General features: G+C 39.7%; 1 protein-coding gene across 1 annotated transcript in view; it reads right to left on the bottom strand.

Moving 5' to 3' along the window:
• Positions 1–12727, bottom strand: part of map2k5 (mitogen-activated protein kinase kinase 5) — a 48818-nt gene that overhangs the window by 15898 nt on the left and 20193 nt on the right. Inside the window, exons 13-19 of the mRNA XM_076078586.1 lie at positions 11939–11987; positions 11772–11845; positions 10558–10608; positions 10351–10422; positions 9079–9108; positions 4138–4164; positions 3756–3788 (exon numbers count right to left, since the gene is read on the bottom strand). Coding sequence (XP_075934701.1) covers positions 3756–3788; positions 4138–4164; positions 9079–9108; positions 10351–10422; positions 10558–10608; positions 11772–11845; positions 11939–11987 — 336 coding nt within the window. The remainder of the gene's footprint in view (positions 1–3755; positions 3789–4137; positions 4165–9078; positions 9109–10350; positions 10423–10557; positions 10609–11771; positions 11846–11938; positions 11988–12727) is intronic.

Genomic DNA, 12727 nt, shown 5'->3' on the forward strand with positions numbered 1-12727 from the left:
CGGTTCTCAACTGGTCTGGCTGCGGGACCCACCATCACCCCTTAATGACAAGCCGCGACCCAAATCGAGGAAAATTTTCAACTTCTCAAATGTATTTAATGAAAAGATGGTGCAGTTTGAACCTGAGCTAAAATTGTCCTCTTTAGTCGTGGTAGTAGGGAGCTCTCTTGTGCAGATCAATTGTTCCTGTCAGTCCCCGTCCCACACGTTTCACATAAACGAGTAAAACTGTTTTGTTTGTTATGTCTGTAGATTTGACCATTTGTAATGTAAAATGACCACTTGCCTTAATTTGAGCTGTGGTCTGTTGTTTGATTTGTTTTTTTTCCAGGCAAAGGCCGGCGACCCACTGAAAACGGGTCCGCGACCCACTTTTGGGTTGCGACCCACCAGTTGAGAATCACTGATGTAGAGGGCACAACATGCAGAAACTTTCTCTAAAGTTTGCCTCATGCCGGTCCCGATTATAGACAAGTTTGGAGTGGAGGCTATCCGTTGTCAATAACCGGCACAAAATGCCTTTCTTCTCTTCTTGAGCTTAAATGGACTAAAGACTACAGCACACCGAAATGCGTTTATGTACGACATAAACAAGTTTATAGAAAATGAAACTGTGCACACAGCCAGATAACAGATAATAATTAAATGTATAGCGGCAATTTTTTACTTGGTATCTAAACAGGTCAGGCCTGTTTAATAAGACATAAGCGAGGCCTACATTTATTTTGAACTGTTATGTTTATTTTGAACCAAAGTTCTTAATACAATTTGTCAAGTATGTGATTGTGGACAACTTGTTTTTTGGATTATTCACAAAAACTTAGACACTGTTTCTAGAAAGAGATATTGCTTTTGAATTTTTAAAATGTCATTTTTAAACTGGCTTGGTAGTGCTAGGTATGTGACAGAATGTGTTGTAATTTAGGTAAACAACCTTGGAAACGTCCATCTGTCTGGTAAGCTGTGACTTGCAAACACTTTTTCTTTGTTACATTTTATTTTCTACTGATGTCATGATTTTCAAGGTCACTTCTCCTTGCCACAAAATATATTTCAGAATCTTTGTTCCTCTGTGTCGGCACCTCGAGATTTGAGATTCACCCGGGAGAAAATCCTCTGTATCTGTTGATGTGTCTACCTTAAAACAGTTCTCTCCTTATTTATTTGGTCTTTATGGTGTTTGTGTACGATAGAAAACAAACAAAAAAAGAGAGGCAGACTGTTACACTCCACCCCCCACCACACACATACCTCTAGCTACAATAATATTAATGATCCACTCACAGAAGCCTATTACTCATTCAGCCATTAAAGCAACTTTCAAATCCACAGTGGATAAGTCACACACAATAGCAAAGCATCACAGACAAAGATATAAAAGGTATTTGGAACACGTGTACAGTATGTACTAATGGGCAATACTCACTACATGTCAATGAGTCAGATATAATTGATCACATCTGCCATGATGTTAAAGTCAGGTGTGTGTAGTTCAATTAAAGATACCTTAGCTTTAAATTAATTACTCTATGGTATCAGTGGAAAGTTCACAATGCCCCTAAATTCTACAAGTTCTACTATAATGACATTAAACTTTCTTTGTAAAGCACTTTTCAAAACATTTGGCCAAGCAGTTGCATTTTGTACCAGCTGAAGGTGTGAGAGAGTTATTTGGCTTGAATCTGAATACAACAAATACTGTCATACACACTGTCAAATATTACACCTGGGTTTGAGACAGGACGCTAAGATTGGGATAGACTTTGGAGGACCCGAAAGAAAAGATTTTAGATTTGGGAGCCCTAGGGAAGAACACAGTTTCTTATTTGGGCAAATATGTGGTAACTTGCATACTTTTCCAGAACAGAAATCTGAACATTGGCTGAAGCCAGGTTCAACATTTGTGTTTAATTGTGTTATTCCATTAGAGCCAATGGTTGTTATAAAGAGATTTTTGGATATCTCTTTGTATCACTCCATGAATCTGAAAATAATGCCAAAAGGCCATACATTTAAGAAACAAACAAAACAAAAAAATACAATTTTATATAAATCAAGCTATGGATGATATATAAACAAAAAATGTCAGAATATAAATATTGAATCAATTATAAATATTGAAGTAATGCATTATCTAATGCTAACCTTTGGTCAATTTAGGAGAATCTACAGACAAACTGAATTAAAAGAAACACTTTAATGTGTACTTTGGAGGATGTATTTTCACTAGTCTAAAAGAAGACAATGTTATGGAAGCAAAACAGTCCAAAAACTCAAAAATGAACAGTGCATGAAAAACACGGTTTCTGCCCGAGTTGTCTTCCCTTAATGAGGTTGTGAACTTCTCTGGGTATTCTACTGCACATACATCCTAACTCTAGTGCAGTCCTCAACCTTTAAATTCTATGTGAGCGACTTCCATCTTTCCAAAGGGTGCTTATGCTCTTGTCTCTTCCTCCGAAGCACTGCATTAGCTGGGACAGTAAGGCAGTGCTGGCTCGCCAGGGACAACATAAATGTTCTCTCGCCTCAAGGGGAGGAACAGGACAAGGCACAGGAAAAATAGTTTTGAGTGATGCCTCTGTCTAGCTGACTAATGAACAGTTCAGCCGGGGTCAATCCATTACAACCAAAAGCATTTAATTATTAATTACGGCCAAAGCTATAGGCAGTTAAGGGCAAGTGACATTGTATGTTAAATGTGTGATATAGCTGGTGATGAGGTTGGGGGGGGGGGGGGGGGCTGGTTTAGGCTGCAGAGGTATTGTGGCTTTTCTTCTATCAGTGCACGTCAGCAAAGAACTCAATAAAAGGAGAGGGAGAGGAGGGGAAGGTTGTGATTGCTGCTTTTGATGAAAAAATAAGCAGTGTGAGCTTACGCATTCATGGACACCGACATAATAAAATAGCTTGTCCATGCATCAAGTAATCGAAAACTGTGTGTGTGTGTTTGTGTGTGAGGGGACATGAGAGCATTTCAGAATCAGATGTAATCTAGGTAAACTCATTATAAAGAGCGTCATAAATACGGCAGACATCACTAAAAACTAATTTCATCAGATACTTCTGTAATGTGTTTCCGTCTATTTTTCTTTTGCTGGGGTTATTCCAGTGTTACAATTAATTACAAGCAAAATGTGAAATTGTTTGATTGAATGAAAGATGAAGTGCAGGAGCAGGTTAAATTTTAAACAAAGAAAAAGAAGGGCTATCCGTTTTTACAGAGTAATAGATATTTTGGTTACAATGACATCTTGCAAATTATCTACGTCAACGTTTTTTTGTATCTGTTGCTGCTTTGTTTGTTCATCTTAGTTATTTTTGCAGATTCCCTTTTTTGTTTTTGTACGGTCTGACTGTATTTATATGCGTGTATGTTTATATGTTGTGTGTATATTATGAAATGAATGTGTTATTCCTTTTTTATAGAGAAACAAACCCTGTGCCCATAAGAACCCATAAGAATAGTCCTGGTTAAACAAATGCTTTGGTATTGGCTCTGTAGTGCTCTGAATTCAGCTTTGTTGCTGTATATGTTTGTGTGTGTGTGTGTGTGTCACTCATGACAGGTCCAACCTCTACAGTAATGTGCGTGTGCATATGTGTATTGCCTGAGGCAGTTGCATAGGGTGAAGGGTTGAGTGAATGGGGAGCAAAGCCGCCTGAGTGGTTTGCTTCATTAGGAAACAAAATATAAGCTTTCCGGGCCATTAGGACTGACTTTAGATGCAAAAGCACATAAGACGACGACTCACCTCATCAACGATGCATTGCAGTAACTGGAGAGGCTGGAGGAGGAGAGACACAGGGAGATGAAAAAAACATGGCAGCCTACAAGGAATTTCTTGGCAATAGGGAAAATCAATAGTGTGATAAAAAAAAAAAAAAAAGTATCTACTTAAATTAATCAAATGCAGTGAGCTCAGGCAAAGCAATCCTTCAGCTCCTGTATGTTTTTATTATTCCATAATGGCACCTAATGTGATACCAGCAGTTTATCCACAATCTAATATTTCATTGCAAAAATGCAATTTTAGTGTTTTTTTTTTACAAATGAGAGAGTCAACCAAGAGTAACAGACTATAGTGTGGGAAACCTCCATTTTCTTTATTTCTATTCTAACGCGATAAAACTCACCATTAAAGATCCTTGATTTTTCTGAATCTGTAGGAAGAGACAGAGAAGAGGGGACGAGGCAATATGTAATTAGCGTGTCATAATCAAGACGTCGCACTTGGACACATTATGATCACTAGGAGAAAATTATTGCTTTCCTGTTGGCAATTTGTGAGTATGCGTTAACGCCATTTACATAATGAAAACACACAAATGTTAATGGCCTTGTTCTCATTTGTGGAGAATGGGGGTAAAAGATCCTCTAATGCTAATTTTCAGAGTAGTACTTTATTCATACCCTCCAGGTTATCTAGATGTGCTGGGATAACTGTTACAAACAGCAAGCTTTGTAATGAGCATGCTCAATGTGTCGATTTCTCAGGTGCAACACTGACAATAAAGCGGCCCGGACACGGTAAGTTACCTGCATAATGATGGCAATAGGGCCACCGGGAAAAAAAAAAAGAAGTGATTTGAGAGGGCATCTATAAAAAGGTGCAGAAAAAAAATCACCCCGGATAACTAGTGTTGGGCTTGGCAATCACAGGAAACAAAATATAGAAACATACATCTTAGACATTCTATACTTATTTGACTTACTAGATGCACTTTCGATGGACAGTCGAAATCAAAACATATGAAAGGAAAAGAATACGAGCTAGAACAGGAACTTTTAATTTGGAAGATCTAGACTCTGAAGATGCGAGATACTGTCTTTTAAAATGTGACACTGCAGCGAAACTATAAAAAGCATTTAGTTTTCCCAAGTAAACCCCCCAGGGCTGAATTCATTAGAACAATCAGTTTTAATTTCTAAAAACCTAAATTTATACCTCCATCATATACACTAAATTATACAAGCCCTGAAAACTAAGCTCGGCTGAACGTCTAAGAATGTTTGGTAAATAAATTGCTCATTTCTCCGGATCTTTTGACAGTGCATTAGAGCACTTATTGATTCACTCAATTAAATACAGGTTTTCACACTCTGCAAATACCAAGAGACTCCTAAACTGCCTCTATATCCAGTTTTGCCTGATTCAGACACATTAAAGGCAACTATGGAAAACGAATTTGTTCAGAAATAATTACTAGGACAAAATTGCATGCTGCTCCAGGGGTTGAAATTGGATAGTGGGAGACTAACTTATTCAAGCATAATTGAGCACTTATTCTTCTTGTACGAGGTAGCTTGACCACATATCAAAAAGAGAGCTTTAAAAATGCCTTCTTATCTTTCCCTCCTAATAGTCTCATCACTGTGGGCTGATTATGTGGTCGACATACATCTGCATGTTCGTCCTGAGGGCAAACATTGCTTAATATGAAATTTCCAATAATTCATTTCTTCACAGTTTCTTCTGACACCTGGTCAAAGAATAACAAACTAATGTATGTTCGACAAGCAAGGATGTTGTGTTTGTTGCAGAAGGTGTGAAGGGACCCCCGTCCTATAGGACTGTGTATCAACTGTGTGTATCACTAAATGACAAGCTAGTTGTGTAGAACATCGGCTCTGTGTGTCTCTGAGCTGGAGAGCCCTGATACAAGTGGCTTTGTGATGATTTGTGAGCCACATCAAGATTGTTTATTTTTTATTTTTTAAAGTATCACAGTGGGCCCGGAGTGATAATAAGAAGTCACAATTTTGAGATATCAAATGATTTCTGTTCCTTTCAAGAGCCATTCAATAAACACTTCTAAAAGATCAGATGACTGGTTCCCTCCTTAAGAATTTCAAAGACACTTCTTCAAAGGTAAGGAATTGGAAAACTAATACAAAAGGCTCCCTTTGTGATAAAAACCATCAATTTCAACAAAGGTTAACACGCATGTTTGGGTTAGTCAGGCAACAAGGAGATATCGCTACAGTAAAGGGGGAGATGGAGAGAGGTCCTTTTCTCAGTTCTTTTCTTTAATATTAGTCACTCTGTCAGCCATGCAGGGCAAAATGCAGCTCTTCTCCGATTTCCCCCAAACTGAAAAGCCTATTTAGCCTTTTACTTACCTGTTTGATTTGCAATAGAATTAGTTTATCAATGTCAAAATACTACATCTTAAAAATAATGTATTAATAATTAGCTCTATAGGGAAGCCATATACAAGGTATTCAAAAATGTTTTGGTGACAATAACCATCATGGTGATAAATAGTGAGAGATGTGGGGAAGCTTTACATACCTAAGACAGAGAGGGAAGGGTCAATATTCTTTCCAGATCATTTGTACACTAATCTAAAGCCTACAAGGGAAGCCTAATACACTAATTAATTACTTAAAGAAGGGCATGTTCCCATGGAAAGTATAAACCAGTTTAAAGCTGGCATAAGGGGCTGGAAAATTACCGCAAACATTGTTTACAACACACATACAGTACATAGTACTACGACACCGTTTCTTTTGAGAGGAAGAAACAAAGTAACACAGGGAAAGCGTCTGCGCTGTTTGATGGATGCAGTGATGTGTAATGGAAGCTCCTGAAACGTATACACACAAATAACTGACGTGGTATTTCATCCAAAGATTCATTCAAATCTGTGAAAAAAATGTGACAAAATACAGAGAAACAAAAAACAACCAGAGAGCAAACAAATCAATCAGAAGCAATAGCGCTGGCGGCTGTATACACATCACATCAGGTCTAGTGTCTTCAAAGACTTTCAGAGCGAGCCGTGCAAAAACTCCATTAACTCCCGACAAAGGACGCAAATGAATCCTGACATGTGGTGAAGTGGATTTAAAGAGACCTTCTCTAATCATGAGGCGATGATTCCACCGTGTGTGCATACACAAGAGAAGGAATGAGGGACAATGCATCAACTAACCGCAAATAAAAGCAAATCATGAACACCTCAAAGCCAAATTCAACTTTAACAACTCACTCTGTATTTTGCACAAGTCTACAGTGGAAACTCAGATGCCGCTGAATCTCTTCCAATCTCTCTCTCTCTCTTTCATCTTCTCCAACTTCTCCCTCAGTATGTGCTAAAATGTTCTCTGTGAAGTGTAGCAGGGCTTTTTTTTTTTTTGCACAGACAGCTGTGCCAGCGTCTGCAGAAATGACAGCTTAGGCCCGAGGACCTTGGCTGGCTGCGCCTGACGAGCTGGATCCGAGCGCTCTCGCCACACCGCTCTGCTACAGCCTGCAGGTGAACTGTCTGCAGCACCATATGGAGTTAGGGGAAAATTAACACTGAGAGGAGGAAAGCTGCGTGACAGTGGAGAGCCTAAACTACCAACTGAGAGGTGTTTCTAATATTTTGTCTACTTCATTTTTTATCGATGAGGTTAGATTAAAACAACGTTTGCAAAAATACACTAACAATTAACATGATAATGGAAGCATTAAATGAAGGAACAGTCATGCCCAAGGTTGTAATCATACACACACTCCGCACACAGATTGATCATCAAGTGAATAGCTACATCACAACTGTAATCTCACAACCCATTGGCTCTCAGTCTGATGACGACAAGCCTCTGGACGGAACGGACGATACGTCTGGGGTTCTGGGGTAACCAGCGGATATTCACGCAAAGACTTCCTTTTCCGCGCGCCACTGTCAACAATACGATGAGCAACTTGAGATACGCAAACGGAGCCGAGACGTCGTTTACGACAGGATAGTTTCACACGTAGATGGTTTACAAGCAAATCTTAGCTCATAAAAAAGCGAAATCATCGTCAGTTTCCGACAGTTTACCTGAATTCAACCAAAGTCAGCTCAAACGTGATTGGTCAATACTACTCGGACTATAAACAGAAACCATAACTCTTCCGATACCAAAGTCTTGCCACGTTGTCAACAGTTTCTGGATTCATCTGCAGATTTATAGCGATTATCACAACTGTAATTTGAGGCTGTTTATTGTGGAAGTACGACATTAGGCACTGAATTAATTCTTGTAAGAACACATTTGGGATTCTCTCAGCACATAATAGATAACATTAATAGGATAACATACTTCAAGTGACAGTAAGTGACATTAACAACCAAAACCCTTACGGCCTAAAATATGTTTTAGTTCAGTTTAATGCAGGGATGCTGAGATTTTAAGTCTCATTTGACTTTAGACTCCAATGTTTAAGAAGATTTCCTCTTTCCCAGGAAGAGTAGTCGACCCTTGGTAGTGCAGTGGTGGTTACATCACACTTTTTTAATAAAACCACAATGAAGTTACATTTGACTGATTGAGCAGTACTAGTGTTGCATTCATTAGCCCGCAGGAAGATCAGATAGAAAATGATCAAATGTGTTCAATACGCAGAACAAGACTGTCAAGACTTATTTTCAAAGCATCATTTTCACACCATCACACTGTAATTTAAAGAACAAACTCTTCATTAGATAAAATCTGTCCCATCCCATTTTGTGGAGGCAGGTGGCCAGGAGGTAACCTTAGGTAACCATATTTGAATTACTCCGCTCGAGATTAGTGAGATAAACCCATCTTAAAAGGGGCTAATTAAGACCTGATGGGATTGGGAAGTCACTTCAGAGGTCGGCAATTACATTTGAGCAGGATTCTAACTTAGTGTAATGAGGGGGAAAAAGGAGCCCAAACAGTAGATTCATACATTTAAAGTTGTAGAAAGTAATACAGATGACAGAAGACTATGTTTTGAGGTGAGACCTCTTAATCTCATTCAGGGATTTTAAACATGATTAGTGCCTTTCTAAAAATGTTGTTGACGAATAATTGGAGAGCTCATCGAATAGACTATTTACTTATGAGAATGTTTAAAAAGGTATAGAATTTTGTTAATCATCTTATTAAATCTTATGAAAAACAAACAAACATTTGTTTAACCACTGAGGACATAGTTACTACTGTACACAGACTAAACAGTTTTCTTGCAACATGAATCATCGCAGTCAAATACCTTTTAAAAGTTATTTTATGTTTATGGTAGAAATAACTAGCCAAATAAAGAAATAAATTAAACGCTGACAATAACTCACCTGTGGATAGGGGAACATGCCGAGCGCCAACTGTGTAAAGAAGAAAGAAATAATAAGAGCTGCAGGATATTCTTCTTGAGACATTTGATATAATACAAACATCTGGGAAAAGGTTCATTCATGACGGCCTGTGCAAATATCTGCAAACACCTGTGCAAACGAATGCAATACAACCAAACAGACCCTTAATAATAATAATAATGCTTACATGTTCAGCTTAAAATGAGCAATTGGTGGAACTTGATATTCTAATCTTATGCTGTGGCTCATATTTTACACATGCATTAATGTATACATGCCTTTCCATTGCCAGTGTCTTAATGACATAGAATTCTGCTAAAGCCACCGATGCGTGCAGAACTTGAGACTTTCTGTCTTTGAGGTAAGCTTAGTGCCCACCTGCTGATAACACTTCCTCATCAAACAACATCAGCTATTAGTTAATAACCCCCCCACGATTACCACCTGCAGAGAACAAAATAGAGGGATAAAGAGAAGCAGGACGGGATTGTGGGACGCTTGTATGCAATGTGTGTTATTTGGGTTGGGGTGGGGGGGGGGGGGGGGGGGGTTGGGTGACAGCTCTCCCTGACATTTGGCAATTCACTCGGGGTGGGCATTTTTCATCCTGGTCAAGGGCAGTTTATTGGCAACATTACGTTATTAAAACATCAAAACGCTCACAGTCTTTCCTTGAACATAAATGGAGCAACTCGTAGGCTAAAGATCAATCCAAATTGAGTGGGACTGTGAGCCATTTCATGTAGCTTAATGCACACATCCACAGCGAGGAAGAAAGAGAACAGGGGGCGTCCACTGCAATGCAACTCTATCTTTATCACACAGAGATCATGTCAATAATTTTGACAAGGCTCCTTCCCTCTGAACTCATCTATTACTGTTATAATTGTAATGATATCAAACATTATTGACAAACAAAGGCGAGGCACAAGCCCAACTCATTTGTAATACTGCAGCGGGAGAGCTGTGGACAGAAACAGATGGAGAATCAATAGTGTCAGTGGGAGGACAAGAGACCAGGGGGACGTTATGCTGAAATAAAAACGGTATTTTGAAACGCAGGGCGTCAGTCAAGAGATACTGATACACACATATGCATCTCACTCTACTCAATGAGCAACAGTCAGCCTAAATACATATTACAAAAAATGTAATTGAACCACTTTTGCTAGAATTTAGTGTCCCCTTCATACATTTCCCACACTTGCCCAATGCCAGCTATAGTGTGAAGCCATGAATACTTTGTCCCACCTCCATGAAAGAGATGCCCACACTCCAGACGTCTGCGTGGATACCATACTGTTCTCCTGATATCCTTTCTGGCTGTGGAGCAAAAACAAAATATCAAAAACTGTGAGGATGAAGTCAGAGGCTCTGATTCCTGTGCTAACCCAAATCTTCACTTGGTGTTCAACTCAAAATGATTCGACATGAGACGGAACTTAAAGGGTCACTCACCGCCATGTACGCGTTAGTTCCCACATACGTTTTGGCAATAGAATTCACCAACTGCAAAAGAAATGAATTAACAGTGAATAAGCAAATAATTATGCTGCACATCAATGTAAACTCAGAGTATTCAACTGACCATAATAAGCTACCTTAACCTGTAGAAATGATTTTTAAGAGTCATTACTCCATGTTAGGGAATAAAAAAAGATGGGAGCTGGACCTAACTTACATTATCGAAATCTATTGACATGTCCTGTTGATATTTTGGGTTTCTCTCAACCCTCGCACAAGGGAACATGAGTAGGACCAGGAGACATTAGTGTGCGTGCGTGTGCGTGTGTGTGCGTGTGTGTTTGGATACAATGGCACATGCCATCAATGACAGGACTCTGATAATGAGTGGCTGTTCCCACATGGCAGTTTTTTTTGTTTGTTTTTTAAGCATGCCCTACAATGTGGGAGGGGGAGGGAGGGGGAGTGTGTGTGTGTGGGTGTGTGTGTGTGTGTGTGTGTGTGTGTGAGAAAGAGAGATAAACAGAAAAACAGAGTAAAAAAAGACAGAGGACAAGTCAATGCTGCTAGTGTTATACATGCAGGGTGTAAAACTCACCTTGGAGCTTCCAAGAAAGTCGAGGTTAAAAATAAGAATAACAATTTGCCACAGAAAGGATGGTGTGTGTGTGTGTGTGTGTGTGCGTGCGTGTTTTGAAAGGGAGACAGAGTCCTCAGGGTTGATGTTTTAGGGAACATTGAAGGTCTGTCCCTGATGATTACATTGCAAACACACATTGCCACACACGCTGTGCCCCACACACACACACGCACACACACACACACACAATGACTGGGCTATTGTCTGCCACCCACGCTTTCCCCACATCTACTGAATACATATCAATGAGGCTTTGCCATTGTGTGTGCGGGTCATAATTATAACAAGTGATTTTTTTGGATGCAGAACAATGGAGGTGGGGGGGGAAAGTTAATGTGAGAGGAAGACCCTTGGGACCGCGCCGATGTTTTGAGTTGAAAATAAATGCCATGATTGAAACGTTGACCATATGCAGACAGATCACACACACACACACACACACACACACGACTGTGGTGATGCAGCGACAGAGCATTGTTTTCCTCCCCTCTCTCACACACACACACACACACACGCACACACACACGCACACGCACACACACACGCACACACAAACAAATCAGTGTACCTGTGTGCTGACACCAAAGTCACAGAGCTTGACTTGTCCTCGGGTGTTCACCAGCATATTGGAAGGCTTGACATCTGCAGAGACAAACTGCTTGAAAGAACTGCAACATCAGCACTCTACAGCTTTATCAACTCTGTTCTTTTTTTTAATAACACTACCTTACTCACCTCTGTGAAGTATCTTCAGGCTCCACAGATATGTCAGGCCTTTGACTACCTAGAGACACAAAGGAGAGAAAAAATAGATCGTCATCCAACATTTAACCAGCATATTTGGATTAATAATGATAAATTGTTTTGGCTAATGTGGAGCGGTTACCTCCAGTTCAACTATACAAACTTAACTTATAGGTGAGAAAAGAATTGACAATGAACCAGTTTACACCTCACGACCTAGCTGTCACTCGTCACTGAAGATTCACCCTGAAATACTGAAAGCTTGGGATACTGCTGTGCTGTCATGGTTCACGCATGTCTCTAATGTTGTATTGATGTTGCCTTTAGATTGGTAATCAGCAGTGGTGTTCTCCGTTTCACAAACGAGGACCAGAGGGTGTGTTGGCACCGATTAGCCTTCTAGTGAAATCCTGAACACTGGGGAGGAGGCACTGGCCAATTTTTTAAACCTCACAATAAGGAGCAACAGTGTGGATTTTGTCCTGGCTCTGGTAGAGTTACCCTTTTTTTAACAGACGGGTAGATATTTGAGGTGTCATAGTAGGTCTAGAGAGACCTTAGAATAGGATTACTGCCATTAATGCATGATTTTGTCTTCCTCTCTGACTGTGACCATGGGTTCTACCTGAACGTGATGCTCTCCAATTTTAAGACAATAATTAACTCTCCCAATAATTCCTCTACTTCATACACCAACTCACTCAACCCAGGAGAATCTGACCAAAGTAGAAGAATTCAGCTATTTATCGCTCTCAACTGTCTCAAGCTGTGGTGGAAAGG

The sequence above is a fragment of the Anarhichas minor genome, unplaced genomic scaffold (assembly GCF_050575085.1).
Source record: "Anarhichas minor isolate MPS153535 unplaced genomic scaffold, ASM5057508v1 ptg000067l, whole genome shotgun sequence".
In the NCBI taxonomy this organism is placed as follows: Eukaryota; Metazoa; Chordata; class Actinopteri; order Perciformes; family Anarhichadidae; genus Anarhichas; species Anarhichas minor.